The sequence below is a fragment of the Rhinoraja longicauda genome, chromosome 19, assembly GCF_053455715.1.
Source record: "Rhinoraja longicauda isolate Sanriku21f chromosome 19, sRhiLon1.1, whole genome shotgun sequence".
Taxonomy (NCBI): Eukaryota; Metazoa; Chordata; class Chondrichthyes; order Rajiformes; family Arhynchobatidae; genus Rhinoraja; species Rhinoraja longicauda.
The window spans coordinates 35842395-35861977 of record NC_135971.1 but is presented as its reverse complement, the minus strand read 5'-3'; the positions used below and the strand labels follow the sequence as shown (position 1 = coordinate 35861977).

Genomic DNA, 19583 nt, shown 5'->3' with positions numbered 1-19583 from the left:
CATACACACACACGTACATACATGTACACACATGCAAAACGCACACAGCGCTGACTATATACACACGGACAAACACGCGGTCACACACGTATGCTGGATGCATCCATACACACACACACACATGTAACACACACAGGGCCGAGCGACAGTTCACTTTCAATGGTGATCGATATATGGCAGTGTTCATTGGGTGCATCTGTGCACACACACAAACACACACTCAGCCACACAAGCGTAACACACACGGGGGTATGAAGAGAAAGCAACTTCAGATCCTGACTCCTGGGATCGCGGTGAATCACTGTGACTGTAAGCGGCTCTCACTGTCTGCCGGTCAGTCAGATCTGAAATCAGTTCTTACGCACATCTTCAACTTGCCTCGGTGGCTGGAGACGACGATTCTTGCTCTGTTGCACCAGTCACTGAAAACAAAGGAACACAACTAGTGAGTGATGTTGGAGGGGGCACAGCCGAGAGGGAAACAGACAGTGATAAATTATTGGGGGACGCACACAGTAATGTGTCCAGAGTGCACATGGTGCAAAATGGTAAAACAATATTTGAGGAAACATTCAGTAATAAATCATGATAGAGGGCTCGGTAAGTCCCACTGAGTTACTCCAGCATTTTGGTCAATAAGTATCAGAGGGCCTGTCTATCAGTGGAAAGGTAATCTTCTGATAGATAAAATGGTGAGAGGGGCAAAGTTTCAAGGAGATGTGCGAGGCAAGTTGTTTTTCTCGTTGTCACTTTACACGGAAGGTACTGAGTGCCTGGACTATGCAAGGGTGGTGAATCTGTGGAATTCTTGGCCACAGAAGGCTGTGGAGGCAAAGCAGTGAATATATTTAAGGCAGAGATAGATAGATTCTTGATTAGTGCGGGTGTCAGAGGTTATGGGAGATTTCAATATGCAGGTAGACTGCGAAAGTCAGGTTGGTACTGGACCCTAAGAAAGGGAGTTTGTAGTGTGCCTCCGAGATGGATGCTTGAACTGGAGCCTACCAGGGAGAAGGCAATTCTGGATTTAGTGTTGTGTAATGTACTGGATTTCATAAGGAAACTCAAGGTAAAGGAACCATTAGGAGGTAGTGGCCATAACATGTTTTAATTTGCAATTTGAGAGGGAGAAGGTAAAATCAGAAGTGTCAGTGTTGCAGTTGAACAAGTTGAACAACATGGAGGCATGAGGAGCTGACCAAAGTTGACTGGAAAGGGTCCCTAGCAGGGATGACAGTGGAACAGCAATGGCAGGAATTTCTGGGAATAATCCAGAAGATGCAGCATCATTTTATTCCAAAGAGGAAGAAAGATTCTAAGGGGAATAAGAGGCAACCGGATCTGACAAGGGAAGTCAAGGACAGTATAAAAATAAAAAAGACATAACATAGCAAAGATGAGCAGGATGCCAGAAGATTGGGTAACTTTTGAAGATCAACAGAAGGTAACTAAAAAGGCAATATTGGGAGAAAAGATAAAGTACGAAGGTAAGCTAGCCAAGAATATATAGTAAAAGCTTCTTTAGGTATGTGAAGAGGAAAAGATTAGTGAAGGCAAATGTGGGTCCCTTGAAGACAGAAACAGGTGAATTTATTATGGGGAACAAGGAAATGGCAGACGGGTTGAAAAGGCACTTTGGTTCTTTATTTGCTAAGAAAGACACAAATAATCTCCCAGAAGTACTAGGGTACAGAGGATCTAGGGTGACGGAGAAACTGAAGGAAATTCACATTTAGCCGGGAAATCGTGTTGGGAAGACTGATGGGACTGAAGGCTGATAAATCCCCAGGGTCTGGTCTGCATCCCAGGGTAGTCAGGGAGGTGGCTCTAGAAATCGTGGATGCATTGGTGATCATTTGACAATGTTCCATTGATTCTGGATCAGTTCCTGTGGATTGGAAGGTAGCAAATGTTATCCCACTTTTTAAGAAAGGAGGGAGAGAGAAAACAGGAGATTATAGACCAGTTAGCCTGACATCGGTGGTGGGGAAGTTGCTGGAGTCAATTATTAAAGATGTAATAACAGTGGATTTGGAGAGCAGTATCAGGATCGGTCCAAGTCAGCATGGATTTATGAAGGGGAAATCTTGTTTGACTAATCTTCTGGAATTTTTTGAGGATGTAACAAGTAAAATGGATAAAGGAAATGTAGTGTATCTGGACGTTCAGAAAGCCTTTGATAAGGTCCCACACAGGAAATTAGTGGGCAAAATTAGAGCACATGGTATTGGGGGTATGATATTGACATGGATCGAAAATTGGTAGGTAGACAGGAAACAAAGAGTAGGAATTAACGGGTCCTTTTCAGAATGGCAGGCAGTGACTTGATCCTGTGACCGCAGCTATTTACAATATATTTTCATGATTTAGATGAAGGAATTAAAAGTAACATAAGCAAATTTACAGATGACACAAAGCTGGGTGGCAGAGTGAACTGTGAGGAAGATGCTATGAGGATGCAGGGTGACTTGGGTAGGTTGGGTGAGTGAGCAATGTATGGCAGATGCAGTATAATGTGGATAAATGTGAGGTTATCCACTTTGGTGGCAAGAACGAGGCAGATTATAATTTGAATGGTACCAGATTAAGAAAAGGGGAAGCTGTAGGAGTCCTTGTACATCAGTCACTGAAAGTAAGCATGCAGGTACAGCAGGCAGTGAAGAAAGCTAATGACATGTTGGTCTTCATGACGAGAGAATTTGAGTAGAGGAGCAAAGGGGTCCTTCTGCAATTGTACAGGGCCCTGGTGAGGCCATAGCTGGATATTGTGTGCAGTTTTGGTCTCCTAATTTGAGGAACGACATTCTTGCTATTGAGGGAGAGCAGCATAGGTTCATGAGGTTAATTCCCAGGATGGCGGGACTGTCATATGACAGTCTGAAATTCTGAAATTTAGAAGGATCAGAGCGGATCTTATAGAAACATATAAGATTATTAAGACATTGGACAAGCTAGATGCTCCCGATGTTGGGGGAGTCCAGAAACAGGGGCCACAATTTTAGAATGAGAGCTAGGCCATTTAGAACTGAGATGAGGAAAAACTTTTTCACCCAGAGTTGTGAGTTTGTGGAATTCTCTGCCTCAGAAGGCAGTAGAGGCCGATTCATTGGATGCATTCAAAAGAGAGTCAGATAGGGCTCTTAGGGCTAGTGGAATCAAGGGATATGGGGAGAAGGCAGGAACGGGGGAGATTGTGGATAATCAACCATGATCACATTGAATGGCGGTGCGTACAGGCTCAAAGGGCCGAATGGTCTGCTCTTGCACTAATTTTTCTGTTTCTCTGTTATGGGCAGAAGGTAGGAGAATGGGGTGAGGGAGAGATGAATCAGCCATGATTGAATGGCAGAATAGACTTGATGGGCCAAATTGCCTAATCCTACTCCTGTCACATGATCTTATGAACCATATGTGGCGGTAGAGATAAATGTGATAATGGAGTTTACGAGGCAGTACATAGGCACATGGATATGCAAGGAATGGTGAGGTATGGATGATATGCAGGTAGATAAGCGATGGTCTTGGCATCATGTTCATTGTGTGCTGAAGGGCCTGTCCTTGTGCTGTGCTGCTCCATGTTTTGTGTGTCGTTGCTTCACTCTCTCTGAGACTGCGTCGCTACAAACCATTGGTTTCGGTGACTTGCACCTGGCCACCTCTGGCCCAGATGTCGGTGACGGCCGTCATGACCGCCAGGCACCTGCCAAAGTCTTCGGCCGGACACCGGGCGGCGAGGGAGGAGAGTTTGCGAGCTACCTTGAGGGCCTGGCGGTATCGCTCCTGCTGCACCTTGGCCCGCTCCCTCGGCGACGCAGGCGGGAGCTGACCGCCGAGGAAGTGCTCCTGCGTCCAGCGCGCGGCGCAGAGCGAGGGCTCAAAGAGGTCGGAGCCCAGCAGCCGCCGGAGAGCCAGGACGTGCCGGCAGGGGAGCCTCATGGAGGTGCGGAAGGCACACTGGCAGCTGGCCTGGTCCGTCACCAGGGCCCGGCGCCGGCACACGGGCCAGGCCCTCTCGGCCTCCACGCTGAGAAAGGAGACCGACTCCGCTTCCTGCAGCTCCGTCCGCACCCGGCGGAAGGCGAAGTCGGTGAGCAGTGCCCGGTAGGAAGACTCCGCGGAGTTGTCCTCTGGCCCTGCGGGGGGCTCACTTTGCAACACCCGCTGGTCGCACTCGGCCCGCACCGTGTCCACGGCCTTCAGGAGGTCCCGGGTGAAGGAGGTCACGTTGGAGAAGTCCTCGACCGCGGCCGCCAGCCTCTGGCTCATCACCTGCACCCGCTGGAGGGTGCTGGTGAGGTAGCTCTCGTTCTCATGCTTGAAGCCCTCCACCCACTGGCGGCGGGACCCGTGCCACGTCTTGTGGAAGTAGTCAACGGCGCTCTCCGCGTTGGAGTCCAGCAGCTGGCGGTACAGCAGGTCATAGTCCTCAGTCGACGTGGCGTAACACATACTGTGCAGGATCTGCAGCAGCTGGCTCCTGGCGGGAAGAAAGGGAAGAGGAGACAAGGTGAGGAACCTCCCGGTGCAGCACGGTGGCGTAGCGGTAGAGTTGCTGCCTTACAGTGCCAGTCCCAGGATCCATCCTGTCTACAGGCATTGTCTGTGTGGAGTTTGTTCGTTCTCCCTGTGACCATGTGGGTTTCCTCCGGGTTCTCCGGGTTCCCCCCAAGTTCCAAAGACGTGCAGGTTTGCACGTTAATTGGCCTCTGTAAATTGTCCCGTGTGTCGCCCAGAACTAGTATGAACCAAAGATACTAGAGGAACAAGATGGACCACTCCATTGAATTCGCCTATACTGAAGTGTAGTGTGTAAAGGAGCGGGACGTCCGCCATTTTAGTAAGCAAACCCCGCCGTTCGTTCTGCCTCTCGCAGTGTAATCAGTGTTTTGGGGGAACAGTATGTGTGATGATACCATTAAAATGCAGAAAATAACTCATCTATCAATTCATACATTTTTGTTATTTTTTCTTTTTAAATGTTTCTGCAATTTTCTGCCCACTAAAATGGTGCCTTGTCCTTCTACGCTTTTTAACGTCGAGTGGTCTATCTTGTTCCTCTAGTATCTTTGGTGTGAACGGGTGATTAATGGTCGGTGTGGACTCAGTGGGGCAATCTGTATTTCCGAAACTAAACCAAACTCTCACCTCAACAGTCCCCAGCGGCTACAAGAAAAACTCCACCGTTTCTTTCCCTACGAAAAATAAAGTGACCTCCTCAATGACTACTGAACAGTGGAGTCAAACAGCACGGAAATAGGCCTCTCGGCCCAACTCGTCCTCGCTGACCAACATGCCCCATCTAATGCTGACCAAGATGCCCCATCTAATGCTGACCAAGATGCCCCATCTAATGCTGACCAGATGCCCCATCTAATGCTGACCAAGATGCCCCATCTAATGCTGACCAAGATGCCCCATCTAATGCTGACCAGATGCCCCATCTAATGCTGACCAAGATGCCCCATCTAATGCTGACCAAGATGCCCCATCTAATGCTGACCAAGATGCCCCATCTAATGCTGACCAGATGCCCCATCTACAGAAAGGGGAGAGGAGGGGGCAAAAGGGGAAGGAGCAGGCAAAGGGGGAGAAGAGGGTGGAAAGGAGGGAGAGTGGGGCAGGGGTCGACTGGATTGTGCAGACCATGTTGAGGAATGAGTCGCACCCTTATTTGACCCACGCCGTGACTGGAGGAGGAATATTTGGGATAACCCAACCTCCCCCTCCCCCGCCCGCTCCGGTCCCACGACGGAATCACGATGCCAGAGCTTATTGTTGCCCGATGGTGGAGGAGAGGAGGGGGAGGAGAGCAGAGGGAAGGAGAGGAGGGGAGGAGGAGAGGAGGGGGAAGATGAGAGGGGGAAGGAGGCGAGGAGGGGGAAGGAGGCGAGGAGGGGGAAGAGGGGAGGAGTGGGTGAAGTGGGTGAGGAGGAAACAGGAGTAGGGGAAAGGAGAGAAGGGGCGGAGGAGAAGGAGAGAAGAGGGAGAAAGAAAGAAGGGAAGGAGGAGCGGGTAAGAAAGAAGGAAAGAAGAAAGAGAGAGAGGGCAGAGAGTGGAGGAGATGGGACATGGGTAGACTGGATTGTGCAGAGGGATGAGAGTCACAACTTTACCAAACCAACACAATCTGACAGGAGGAGGAATATTTGGGCCCCCCACCCGCCCGCTCCGCTCCGGCCCCACGAGGGAATGGCGGTGCTAGTGCTTACTGTTGCCCGGCGGTCACGTGCAGCTTCTCGGCGGTCACGTGGTCCTGGAAGACGCTCAGGGTGTGGGCGAGGCAGGCCAGCGGCTTGCAGTGGGGCAGCACGTCGGTCACCAGCTCCCCGTCACACGCCTGGCCGCCGACCACCACCGCCCGCGTTCCCTCCGCCGCCGGGTTCTTCTGCCTGAAGATGCGCAGAAGCTGCCGGACGGTCTCGCGCTCCTCGCTCTGCAGGAACCACAGGCACGCCAGCTCGCTCTCCCCGTTGCCGTCGATGGCCAGCAGCAGGTAGGTGGGCAGCCACAGGCCCGCCCAGCTGTAGGTGGCGCCCACCAGCAGCACCTCGGGGAACCTCTCGAAGGTCTGCTTCATGCGGCCGTCCTGGTAGTAGATGGCCTGCAACACGTTGGCCTTGTTCACCACCACCACCACCGTGCCGTCTGTAAGCAAACGCAGACAAGAGTTATAGAAACACAGAAAATAGGTGCAGGAGGAGGCCATTTGGCCCTTCGAACCAGCACCGCTATTCAATGTGATCATGGCTGATCATCCACAATCAGTAACCGGTTCCTGCCTTCCCCCCATATCCCTTGATACCACTAGCGCCTAGAGCTCTATCTAACTCTCTTTTAAATTCATCCAGTGAATTGGCCTCCACTGCCTTCGGTGACAGAGAATTCCACAAAGTCATAACTCTCTGGGTGAAAAAGTGTCTTCTCACCTCAGTTTTAAATGGCCTCCCCTTTATTCTTACACTGTGTCCCCTGGTTCTGGACTCCCCCAAAATTGGGAACATTTTTCCTGCATCTAGCTTGTCCAGTCCTTTCATAATCTTATACGTCTCTTTAAGATCCCCTCTCGTCCTTCTAAACTCCAGTGAATACATCCCCAGTCTTTCCTCATATGACAAGAACAGGCAGAACAAGGGACTGACCCACTCTCACCCTGGCCACAAACTCTTTGAAGTAGAAACACAGAAAATAGGCGCAGGAGTAGGCCATTCGGCCCTTCGAGCCAGTACCGCCATTCAATATGATCATGGCTGATCATCCAGAATCAGTACCCTGTTCTGGCTTTCTCCCCATATCCCTTGATTCCATCAGCCCTAAGACCTACAGTGCATTCAGAAAGTATTCTGACCCCTTCACCTTTTCCACATTTTGTTACATTACAGCCTTATTTTAAAATTAATTAAATTCTTTTTTTTTAAATCGTCAATCTACACGCAATACCCCAGAATGAAGAAGCGAAAACAGGTGTTTAGAAACTTTTGCAAAGTAATTTAAAAGAAATAGCTGAAATATCACATTTACATAAGTATTCAAACCTTTGCTATGATGCTCAAAATTGAGCTGAGGTTCATTTTGTTTCCATTCATTATCCTTGAGATGTTTCTACAACTTGATTGGAGTCCACCAGTGGTAAATTAAATTAATTAGACATGATTTGAAAATGCACACACCTATCTATATAAGGTCCCACAGTTGACAGTGCATGTCAGAGCAAAAACCAAGACATGAAGAAGAAGGAATTGTCCGTAGATCTCCGAGACAGGATTGTGTCGAGACACAGATATGGGGAAGGGTAGAAAACACTTTCTGCAGCATTGCAGGTCCCGAAGAGCACAGTGGCCTCCATCATTCTTAAATGGAAAAACTTTGGAACCACCAGGACTCTTCATAGAGCTGGCCACTCGGCCAAACTGAGCAATCAGGGGAGAAGGGCCTTGGTCAGGGAGGTGACCAAGAACCCGATGATCACTCTGACAGAGCTCCAGAGGTCCTCTGTGAAGATGGGAGAACCTTCCAGAAGGCCAACTTTATCTGCAGGACTCCACCAGTCAGGCCTTTATGGTAGAGTGGCCAGACGGAAGCCATTCCTCAGTAAAAGGCACATGATGGCCTGCTTGGAGTTTGCCTAAAGGCACCTAAAGGACTCACTGACCATGAGAGATAAGATTCTCTTGTCTGATGAAACCAAGATTGAACTCTTTGGCCTGAATGCCAAACGTCACGTTTGGGGGAAGCCAGGCACTGCTCATCACCTGGCTAATACCATACCTACGGTGAGGCATGGTGGTGGCAGCATCATGTTGTGGGGATGTTTTTCAGCGGCAGGAACTGGGACACTAGTCAGGATCAAGGGAAAAATGAACAGAGCAAAGTAAAGAGAGATCCTTGATGAAAACCTGCTCCAGAGCATTCTGGACCTCAGACTGGGGAGGAGGTTCACCTTCCAACAGGACAATGACCCCAAGCACACAGCCAAGACAACGCAGGAGTGGCTTCATGACAAGTCTGTGAATGTCCTTGAGTGGCCCAGCCAGAACCCGGACATCTCTGGAGGGACCTGAAAATAGCTGTGCATCGATGCTCCCCATCCAACCTGACAGAGCTTGAGTGAAGAATGGGAGAAATTACCCAAATACAGGAGTGCCAAGCTTGTAGCATCATACCCAAGAAGACTTGAGGCTGTAATCACTGCCAAAGGTGCCTCAACAAAGTACTGAGTAAAGGGTCTGAATACATTTGTAAATATGATATCAGTTCTTTCTTTTTAATTACTTTGCAAAAAATTCTAAACATCTGTTTTCACTTTTTTTATCATAGGGTATTGTGTGTAGATTGATGATTTAAAAAAATAATTAATCCATTTTAAAATAAGGCTGTAACGTAACAAAATGTGGAAAAAGTGAAGGGGTGTGAATACTTTCTGAATGCACTGTATATCTAACTCTCTCATGAAGCCCTCCCCTCTGGACACATCCTGACACAAAAACAGCCTCTCCCCACGAGTGGTAGCTCTAGTTAACAACCACTCTACACCACTACATTCTGGTCTGTAAGCCAAACAATTATGAACTCTCCAAGTGCATTTTAGATATTTACACGTGCAATATTTAGCAAAGCTGCCACTTATTACTCTTGCACTTTTTTTTACATTGTTTAATTATAATGTTTTTTTAATTGTCTGCTGTCTCGTGTTTTTATCACGTGTAGTAAAGCACCAAATCAAATTCCTTGTTTGTGTACAAACTAGGCCGATAAATTGAGTCTGATTCTCAAATGGATTCTGAACAAAGCACTGGTAACGCACAGTGGCAGTGGTGAGGTACGTTTGCCTTCATCGGTCGGTGCACTGAGTACAAGAGTCAGATAGTCAAGATGCAGCTCTATCAAACTCTGGAGAAACAAGGATCTGCAGATGCTGGTTCATGACAAAAGACAAAGTGCGAGAATAACTCAGCAGGTCAGGTAGTATCTCTGGAGTTTCCCCTCGCCCCTGACTCTCGGTCTGAGTAAGAGTCTTGACCTGAAATGTCTCCGATTCTTTTTCTCCAGAGATGCTGCCTGACCCGCTGAGTTACTGCAGCATTTTGTGTCCATCTCCAGTGTAAACAAGCACCGACAGTTCTTTCCCACACATGTCTGGAAAACATGGATACGTAATGTATCAGGTCGGGACCCTTCTTCAACTAATTGTGGCAAGTCGGGGGGGGTGGGGGGAGTGGGGGAGGAAGAAAGCTGGAAGAGAGGTGGGGGCAGGACAAAGCCTTGCAAGTGACAGGTGGAGGAAGGAACTGCAGATGCAGCCTGGGTGGGGTTACAGGAGGGAAGAGTCATCTGAAGAGTGCTTGGCACGATCCAAGAGCGATCCCATGAGAAAGTATTGGGGACACAGCTGTAGAGTTGCTGCCTTACAGCGCTACAGACCCGGGTTCCATCCTGACTGTGGGTCTGTACGGAGTTTGTACGTTCATGGGTTTTCTCTGGGTGTTTCGGTTTCCGCCCACACTCCAAAGACTTGCAGGATTGTAGGTTACTTGGTTTCAGTAAGTTGTAAAAAGAAATGGCCCCTTGTGTGTGTAAGTTAGCGTACAGGACCATCGCTGGTCAGCACCAACTCGGTGGGCCGAACGGCCAGTTTCCGCGCTGTATCTCTGAAGTGTAAAAGTCATTGACTATCCCAGGGGAGAGGAGGGAGCGATCTAGTGACAAGACAGTGCACTATCATGAGATGGGGGAAGGAGGATCCACACCCAATCCTCATCCATTTATTTGGAATATTGGGAGCAGTTCTGGCCCCATGTCTAAGGAAGGGTGTGCTGGCGGTGGAGAGGGTCCAGAGGAGGTTTACCAGAATGATACCAGGAATGTCTGAGTTAACATCTGATCAGTGTTTGACGGCACTGGGCCTGTACTCGCTGGAGTTTAGAACGATGAGGAGGGGCCTCGTTGAAACTTACCAGATAGTGAAATGCCAGGATAGAGTGCATGTGGAAAGGATCTTTCCACTCGTGGGAGAGTCTAGGAATCATGGCTGATCTATCTTTCCCTCTCAACCCCATTTGCCACCCTAACGAATGAAGAACCTGTCAATCTCTGCTTTATAAATAGCCACAGACTTGGCCTCCACAGCCATCTGTGGCAATGATTTCCACAGATTCATCACCCTCTGACTAAAGAAATTCCTTTTCATCTCCTTTCTAAAGGAACGTCCTTTTATTGTGAGGCTGCACCCTCTGTTCCATCACTCTCCCACTAGTGGAAACATCTTCTCCACATCCACTTTATCCGGTCCTTTCACTATTCGGTAACTTTCAGTGAGGTCCCCCCTCATCCTTCTAAACTCCAGCGAGTACAGGCCCAGAGCCATCAAATGGTCATCATTAACCCAATAAAGGGGTGATCCGCATTATTCCGGAATGAAGGAAGGATGCAGGATACCCCAGGACAAGAGAGGGAGTGGTGCAAACCTGGAGCAGCCGGTTAGGCCTGGGACAAGCGAGGACACCTTCACCTACCTTGATTCTTGATCAGTACGGGTGTCAGAGGTTATGGGGAGAAGGCAGGAGAATGGGGTTAGGGGAGAGAGATAGATCAGCCATGATTGAATGACGGAGTAGACCTGATGGGCCGAATGGCCTAATTCTACTCCTATTCCTTATGACCTTACCCTTGACGGCTGCCAGTGTGGGCACCATCATCTCCAAGTCGGTTTTGTTGGCCTTGAACTCGTCCCATTTCTCCTTGAGTGCGGGGCTATGGGCATCCTCATCAGCGAGCACCTTGCTGGCAACTTCCCCCAGCTGCACCTGGATACCCGCTCCATTACTCCGCAGCGAGACGATGGAAGTGGGGTCCACGCGCAGCGCTGTAACAAAGCGCCTTTGGTGCCGGAGCCTCTCCTCCTCTTCCTGTGGGGTACAAGCAAGATCCTAGGGTCAGTTCATCCGGTTTGGAGGTCAATTGTCCTCTGTAAATTGCCCCGAGCGTGTCGGGAGTGGATGAGAAAGTAGGACAACATAGAACCAGTGCACGCAGGTGGTCGATGATCAGCGTGGACTAGGTAGGCCTATGTTTCCATGCTGTATCTGTAAACTAAACTCAGATCCCGTATTAGAACACAGAACAGCACAGGAATGGGCCCTCCAGCCTACATTATCTGTGCCAAACATGATGCCAAGTTGAACTGATCTCATCTCCCTGTACATGATCCATATCGCTCTATTCCCTGAACTTCCATGTGCCTTTCCCAAAGCCTCTTAAACACCACTATCGTATCTGCATCCACCACCATCTCTAGCAGTGCATTCCCAGCCCCCACCCCTCTCTGTGTAAAAATCTTGCCTCGCACATTAAACCTCCCCCCTCTCACCATATCACTCTGCCCTCTAGTGTTGGACATCTCCACCCTGGGAACAAGCCTCTGATTGCCCACCTTATGTGTGCCTCTCAAAACTTTATATACTTCCATCGAGTCTTCCCTCAACCTCTGACGTTCCAGAGAAAATAACCCAAGGTTATCCAACCTCCCCCTGTAGCTGAAACCCTCTAATCCAGGCGGCATTCTGATAAACCTCCTCTGCACCCTCTCCAAAGCCTCCACATCTTTCCTGTAATGGAGCGACTGGAACTGCACGTGATACTCCAAATGCAGTCTAACAAAAGCGCGATAGAGCTGCATCATGACTTGCTGACTCTTATATTCAATGCCCCTAGCACAGAATCCAAGCACATCACACGTTTCACCCATACTGGTTAACATATGATGATTGTTTGTCAGCACTGGGCCTGTACTCGCTAGAGTTTAGAAGAATGAGGGGGGACCTCATTGAAACGTACCGAATTGTGAAACGTTTGGATAGAGTGGATATGGAGAGGACGTTTCCACTAGTGGGAGAGTGTCAGACTAGAGGCCATAGTCTCAGAATTAAAGGACGTTCCTTTGGGAAGGAGAGGAAGAGGAATTTCTTTAGTCAGAGGGTGGTGAATCAATGGAATTCTTTGCCACAGAAGGCTGTGGAGGCCATCATTGGATATTTTTACGGCAGAGATAGATGGATTCTTGATTAGTACGGGTGTCAGGGGTTATGGAGAGAAGGCAGGAGAATGGGGTTAAGAGGGAGAGATAGATCAGCCATGATTGAATGGCGGAATAGACGATGGGCTGAATGGCCTAATTCTGCTCCTATCACAAGACGCCTTCTTCCCCACCCTATCTACTTGTGCTGCCTCCTTCAGTGAGCTATGAACTTGAACTCCAAGATCCCTCTGCACATCAATGCTGTTAATATTCATTGCATTAACTGTATACTCTCCTTGCATTTAACCTGTCAAAGTGCATCACCTCACACTTGCTCAGGTTAAACTCCATCTGCCATTTCTCCGCCACTTTCTGCAGCTGGTCTACGTTCTGATATCTACTGACAGCATTTCTCGTTGTCTGCAACTCCTAATTTTGGTGTCATTAGCAAACTTACTCACCAACCCATCTACATTTACGCCTCGGTCAGATATATATATATAATACAAAATCTCTCTAACTCTGGCCCCAGCCCATTCCTGAGTTTTTATCCCTGTCCAATTGACTTTGCCTTTAGCAACTATTTGGAACTTTCTCCCTCTATCTGTCTCTGCACCTCCACAACTACCATGGGGAAAAACAATCGGACCATATTCCCCATCTAGTTTAGTCTAGTTTCTTGTCACGTGTACCAAAAAGCTTTTTTGTTGCATGCTACCAGTCCGCGGAAAGACTATTCATGATTACAATCAAGCCGTCCACAGTCGAAATGTGTTGGAAGGAACTGCAGATGCTGGTTTAAACCGAAGATAGATACAAAAAGCTGCTGTAACTCAGCGGGTCAGGAAGCATCAATCTGAAGATGGGTCTCGACCTGAAATTTCACCTATTCCTTTTCTGGTCTGAAGAAGGGTCTTGACCCGAAACGTCACCTATTCCTTTTCTCCAGAGATGCTGTCTGACCTGCTGAGTTCCTCCGGATTTTTGTGTTTAAGCCGTCCACAGTCCACAGACACAGGGTAAAGGGAATAATGTTTAGCATCAGATAAAGTCCAGTAAAGTCCAATTAAAGATAGTCCGAGGGTCTCCATTCTATGCCTCTCATGAACAGATATACTTCTCTCAGATCACCCTCAGACACTCTTGCCTCCTTAAACCCCATTATAAGACAATCATTGAAATCCACCAACTCCACCTAAGTTATAGGTCATCTCCAGAATCCCTGCTAAGGCAGTTCACATCAATTACTTTGATAATGTCCCTGAAAGCTGGAGATATTTTTAGTGCGTTAGAACTACGTAAATAAAACGTGTTACTGTGAGGGAAATGACTAGTGATATTGAGTGTATCAGTCTGACTCTGTTAAACAATGCCAAAGTTGTCAGAGTTCAGAGGCTGGATTGATATCCCAGTGGGGGACTGTGATATCATCCCATAGAATCACACCGGCTCTTCCACCTACATTGTCGGCAATGACCATCAAGCACCCATCTTGTTCTGTTCTATGTGTCGGGGCAGCACGGTGGTGCAGCGGAAGAGTTGCCGTGTTACAGCACCAGAGACTCGGGTTTGATCCTGACTACGGGTGCTGTCTGTACGGAGATTGTACGTTCTGCCCGTGGGTTTTCTTCGGGAGCTGCGGTTTCCTCTCACACTCTAAAGATGTACACATTTATAGGCTAATTGGCTTGCTAAAATTGAAAATTGTCCCTGATGTGGGTAGGATACCTTAATGTGCATGGATTGCTGGTCAGCCTGGACTTGGTGGGCTGAAGGGCCTGTTTCCACGCTGTATGTCTAAACTAAACAGCAGATTCTAGTTTACGCCAATTCTAGACACAAAAAGCTGGAGTAGCTCAGTGGGTCAGACAACATCTCTGGAGAAAAGAAAAAGGTGACATTTCGGGTCGAGACCCTTCTTCAGACCAGCCGGGAAGGATCCGAAACATCACCTATTCCTTTTCTCCAGAGCTGATGCTTGACCCGCTGAGTTACTCCAGCTTGTTGTGTCCATCTTTGTTGCTATGTAGTATGTTTTCTTGAACCAATTCTGCACAAATCCCATTTTATTGCAACCTACAGCTTTAAGTCCCACCGATATGTGTTGGTGCCACAGGTAACATTCTCTCACAGGCAAAGACAAGGGCAGAGAGACAGAGTTCTGATAAACTCTTTATAAATAATTACGTGGACATATTCTGAACGGCACGGTGGCGCAGCTGTAGAGTTGCTGCCTTACAGCGCCGGAGACCCGGGTTCAATCCCGACTACGTGTGCTGTCTGTGTGGAGTTTTTACGTTCCCCTCTGTGTGGGTTTTCTCCGAGATCATCAGTTTCCTCCCACACTCCAAATATGTACAGGTGTCGAAGTTATTTGGTTTGGTGTATGTGTAGATTGTCCCGTGTGTGGAGGGGAGTGTTAATGTGGGGGGATCGCCGGTCGGCGCGCACTCGGTGGGCCGAAGGGCCTGTTTCTGTGCTGTATCACTGAACTAGGATATTCAACCGCCCAGGATCCAAGGCTGGAACCGAGCGTGTACAGAACTAGTAGAATGCTCTTTGAAAACGTGGAGAGGTGGGACAACACACACACACACACAGACACCCCCCCCCCACACACACAGACACCACCCCCGCCCCCCCCCCACACACACCCACAGACACCACCCCCGCCCCCCCCCCACACACACACACAGACAGACACCACCCCCGCCCCCCCCCACACACACACACAGACACCACCCCCGCCCCCCCCCACACACACACACACACACACACACACACACACACACACACACACACAGACACCACCCCCGCCCCCCCCCCCCCACACACACACACACACACACTGAGCCGACAAACTGAAGCAGTGGCAGATCCAACAACTCTACCTGGCTGGTGTGTGTGTTCTGCTTTTACCTGCGGCACCGTGTGGTTATGCGATTCATTCATCTCTTTCACCACAAACTTGTTTCCACCCGCAGAAAGACGGACTTTAATGACACAGGGACACTTCATCTTGTTGGTTCTGAAAAAGACAGTGGGAGGCAGTGTGTAAGCCAACTGGGTGAACACCAGCAATCGATAAGACACAAAATGCTGGAGTAACTCAGCGGGTCGTGCATCATCTCTGGAGAAAAGGAATAGGTGACGCTTTGGACTGAGACCCTTCAGTTTTGTTTAGTTCAGTTTATTGTCACGTGTACCGAGGTACAGTGAAAAGCTTTGTTGCATGCTAACCAGTCAGTGGGAAGACAATACATGATTACAATCGAGCCATTTACAGTGTGTAGATACACGATAAGGGAATAACATTTAGTGCAAGGTAAAGTCCAAACAAAGATAGTCCGAGGGTCACCAATGAGGAAGATCACAGTTCAGGACTGCTCTCTCGTTGTGGTAGGATGATTCAGACCAGCAGTGTATGGCGATCTTTTACAATCATCACAGAATCCAACAGAAATATTCCATTGACATTGGCCATGAAGCAGTGTGAGTGGGAAGACAAGATGGTGTGCTGAATGACTGCCCTTTGACTGATAATAAACTCTTTCACAAACTGGGGGGACTTGAAGCAACAGCTGCAATAAAATGTGATTCATGCAGGATTGGTGTAAGATAACATAGTGCATAACAAAGGAGATGGACACAAAATGCTGGAGTAACTCAGCGGGTCAGGCAGCATCTCTGGAGAAAAGGAATAGGTGACATTTCTGGTTGGGACCATTTATCAGACTGAGAGTCAGAGGAGAGGGAACTTGGGGGATGAAGGGTTACAAAGAACAAATGAATGAAAGATATGAAAGAACAAATCAAAGCCAGCAACAATGATAAAGAAAAGGTGGAGCCCACAATGGTCCATTGTTGGCGGTGGAGAAGGTGATAAGAAGTTGATACAAAAACAGTGAAACTAAGCAAGACGACAGTGAAATTAATAGAACGACGAGAATGGGAGAAACTTCTAGTTTACCTCCCCCCTGACTCTCAGTCTTAAGACGGGTGTCAAACCGAAACGTCACCTATTATTTTTCTCCAGAGATGCTGCCCTCCCCGCTGAGTTACTTCACCATTTTGTGTCTATCTTCAGTGTAAACCAGCATCTGTAGTTCCTTCCTACACACAGTACATAACAAGCTGGGTGCTTGATGGTCATTGCAGGCGGAAGACCCTGTGTGATTTAATGGGATAATATCACACTCCCCCACTGGGATATCAATCCAGTCTCTGAACCATAAAACACAAACTATCAAATTGTCAATTGTCCCAAGTGTGCAGGCAGTGGATGGCAGAGTGGAATAACATGGATAATACAGTGTCCCTTGTGTTAACACAGCAAATTGTATGTCACAAGTGGAATAGATAGGGTGAATGCATAAATCTTTTATCCAGAAGAGGGGAATCAAGATCCAGAGGACAGTTTAACATGAGAGGGGAAAGATTTAAAAAGAATGTAAGGGGTAACCTTTTCTGCAGAGTGTGGTGGTAAATGGAACTAGCTTCCAGATAAGGTAGTTGAGGCAGGTACTCTAGCATTTAAAATACGTTTGGAAAGGTACATGGATAGGGAAGGTTCTGAGGGCAGGTGGGACTGGTGTACATGGGTCATCTCAATGAGCATGGGCAAGTTGGACCGAAGGGCCTATTTCTGTGTGGGATGACTCTACCACTCTATACAATCCCAGCGAGTCGTAGGTGTGGGTAGGAATGGGAAAATGTAGGGGGGGAGAGAGAAGGAAAGAGAGAGAGGTAGAAAGGTACAGGAGGAGAGAGGTAGAGAGGTGGAGACGGAGAGAGGGAGAGGGAGAAAGGGGGAGAGGTGGAGAGAGGGAGAGGTGGAGGTGAGACGGGGAGAGAGGTGGGGAGATGCACACACACACACACAATCAAAGATGAAAACAAAGAGTGCAAAAGAGAGAAAAAAATGAACAGAGGGGAGAGAGAGACAGAGAAAAAAAAGAGAAAGAGCCAGACAGGGGCAGCAGAGGAGCTGCTGCCTCACAGCGCCGGAGACTCAGGTTCGATCCTGACTACAGGTGCTGTCTGTGCGGAGATTGTACGTCCTCCCTGTGACCACGTGGGTTTTGTCCAAGTGGTTTCCTTCCACATTCTAAAGACGTGCAGGTTTGTGGGTTAATTTGCTTTTGTAAATTGCCCCTCGTGTGTAGAGAGTGGATGAGAAAGAGGGATAACATAGAACTAGTGTGAATGGATGATTAATGGTCGGTGTGGACTCGATGGGCCGAAAGGCCTGTTTCCATGATGTAACTCTAAACAAAACTAACTACCCGGCTAAACTTATACAATTAAATCTAAAAGGGTAAAAACATCTTTAAGTAAGAAGGTAGGAAACAGGAGCAGGTGTCGACCATGTTCCATGTTCTCCCACTTTGTCATCCACCCCCGACACACTCGGGATGATTAACAGAGGGCCATTTAACCAAGAAACCTGCACGTGTTTTGGATACGGGAGGAAACTGAAGCCCACAGAAGAAACACAGCTGATCACAGAGAGGACGTGCAAACTCCACACACGGAGAGCACCCGTGGTCAGGATGGAACCGGGATCCCCGGCGTTGTGAGGCAGCGGCTCTACCAACTGTGCCGCTGTGCCGCCCCTGCAAGCATTTTCTCACCTCTGGATTGTCCTTTTGCCGGATCCTTTGGTCTTGAATAACTTGCCGCCGTGAATGCACGCGTATTCGATCTCGGCAAAGTTCAGCGCGTCGTTCATCGGGCGCTTGGGTGCCCGACGCCGCTGTGCCTTGATGGTCCGTGAGTGCCTGGTCCACATCTGTACGGAGCTGTCCCTCTGGTAGCGCCGGTACTCCCGGTGCAGCTCGCTGTAGCTCGAGAACTCGGCGCCCACTCGGAAACCCACCACCTGGGACATGGCTGCACGTGCGTCAGATGGAGTTGGCAGACTGATCCCACCTGGAGATCGGGCACTGAGAATAGACCACAGGCAGCAGCTGCAGGTCAGCCAAGGTAGAACGCATCACAACAGCTCATATATAGAGTTCAAGAACAGCACGGTGGTCCAACTGTAGAGTCACCGCCTCACAGCGCCAGAGACCCAGGATCCATCCTTTGCTCAGATGCTGTCTTTACAGTTTACTTTAGACTTCAGAGAAGAAACAGGCCCTTCAGCCCACTGAGTCCGCGCCAACCAGCGATCACCCCGTATACTAGCACTATACTAAATGATTGGACAATTTACAATTTTACACAAGCTAATTAACCTGCACGTCTTTGAAGTGTGGGAGAAACACTAGATCTCAGCAATGCAATTCTCAGCATTGGGAGGAAAATCACGGGATTGTGGGTCGGGGTTGGGGGCAATCCTTGATTCAGGTAGGCTGCAAGTTCCTGGGATTGGGATAATCGCCCGTGTGTGGGTGGGGGGTAATTCTCTGGGTTGGAGTAGGGGCATCTTGCAATGCTCAGCATTGGGATTGGGATAGCATTGGGATAAATCAATCCCTGATTTACATAGAATGCTCATTACTGGGAATGAGATCAAAATTGCCCGTGTGTGGGTGGGGGATAATTCCCTGGGTTTAGGGGAGGTGCATCTTGCGATATTCCACATTGAGATTGGGAACAATCCCTAATTTAGAAAGGATGGATATTTCTGGCATTGCAATAATAGCCCGTGTGCAGGTGGGATAATTCCCTGGGTTGGGGGGAGGGGCATCCTGCAATGCTCAGCATTGGGAGGGATATCTGCGGGATGGAAGATCGTAATAAACCCCTGATTTCAGCAGATGAAAATTCCTGGGATTGGGATAATAATCGCCCTTGTGCAGGTATGGTGGTAATACGCGAGTTCGGTATCTCAACTGCGCATGCCCAGGTCATAGGTCACTCGCGCTAAACATTCTCACCGGCTGAGCTGCTGCGCGTATACAGACCTGCTTTTCATCCGTATTTTCCAGTTTTGCTTCTTCAAGGTAACACAATGCTGCTTTCAAAACTATTAACTAGGCGTATTTACGGTTAATTTGTACAAAACTACGTTGATTTTGTTGGTTTTATTGCTTTGTGCTTCGGTGAGTGAGCAAAGCCATGCCAA

At 48.5% G+C, this 19583-nt stretch overlaps 1 protein-coding gene across 1 annotated transcript; it reads right to left on the bottom strand.

Annotated features, from left to right (window-relative positions):
* Positions 1–369: 369 nt before the first annotated feature.
* LOC144602781 (zinc finger SWIM domain-containing protein 1-like) lies at positions 370–18432 on the bottom strand. Its single transcript, XM_078415913.1, has 6 exons — positions 18145–18432; positions 15431–15539; positions 11162–11402; positions 6210–6645; positions 3627–4477; positions 370–422 (listed from the first exon to the last, which is right to left on the bottom strand). Exons 1-6 carry the CDS (start codon positions 18399–18401, stop codon positions 370–372), a joined length of 1947 nt encoding a protein of 648 aa, XP_078272039.1. The 5' UTR covers positions 18402–18432.
* Positions 18433–19583: the final 1151 nt, after the last annotated feature.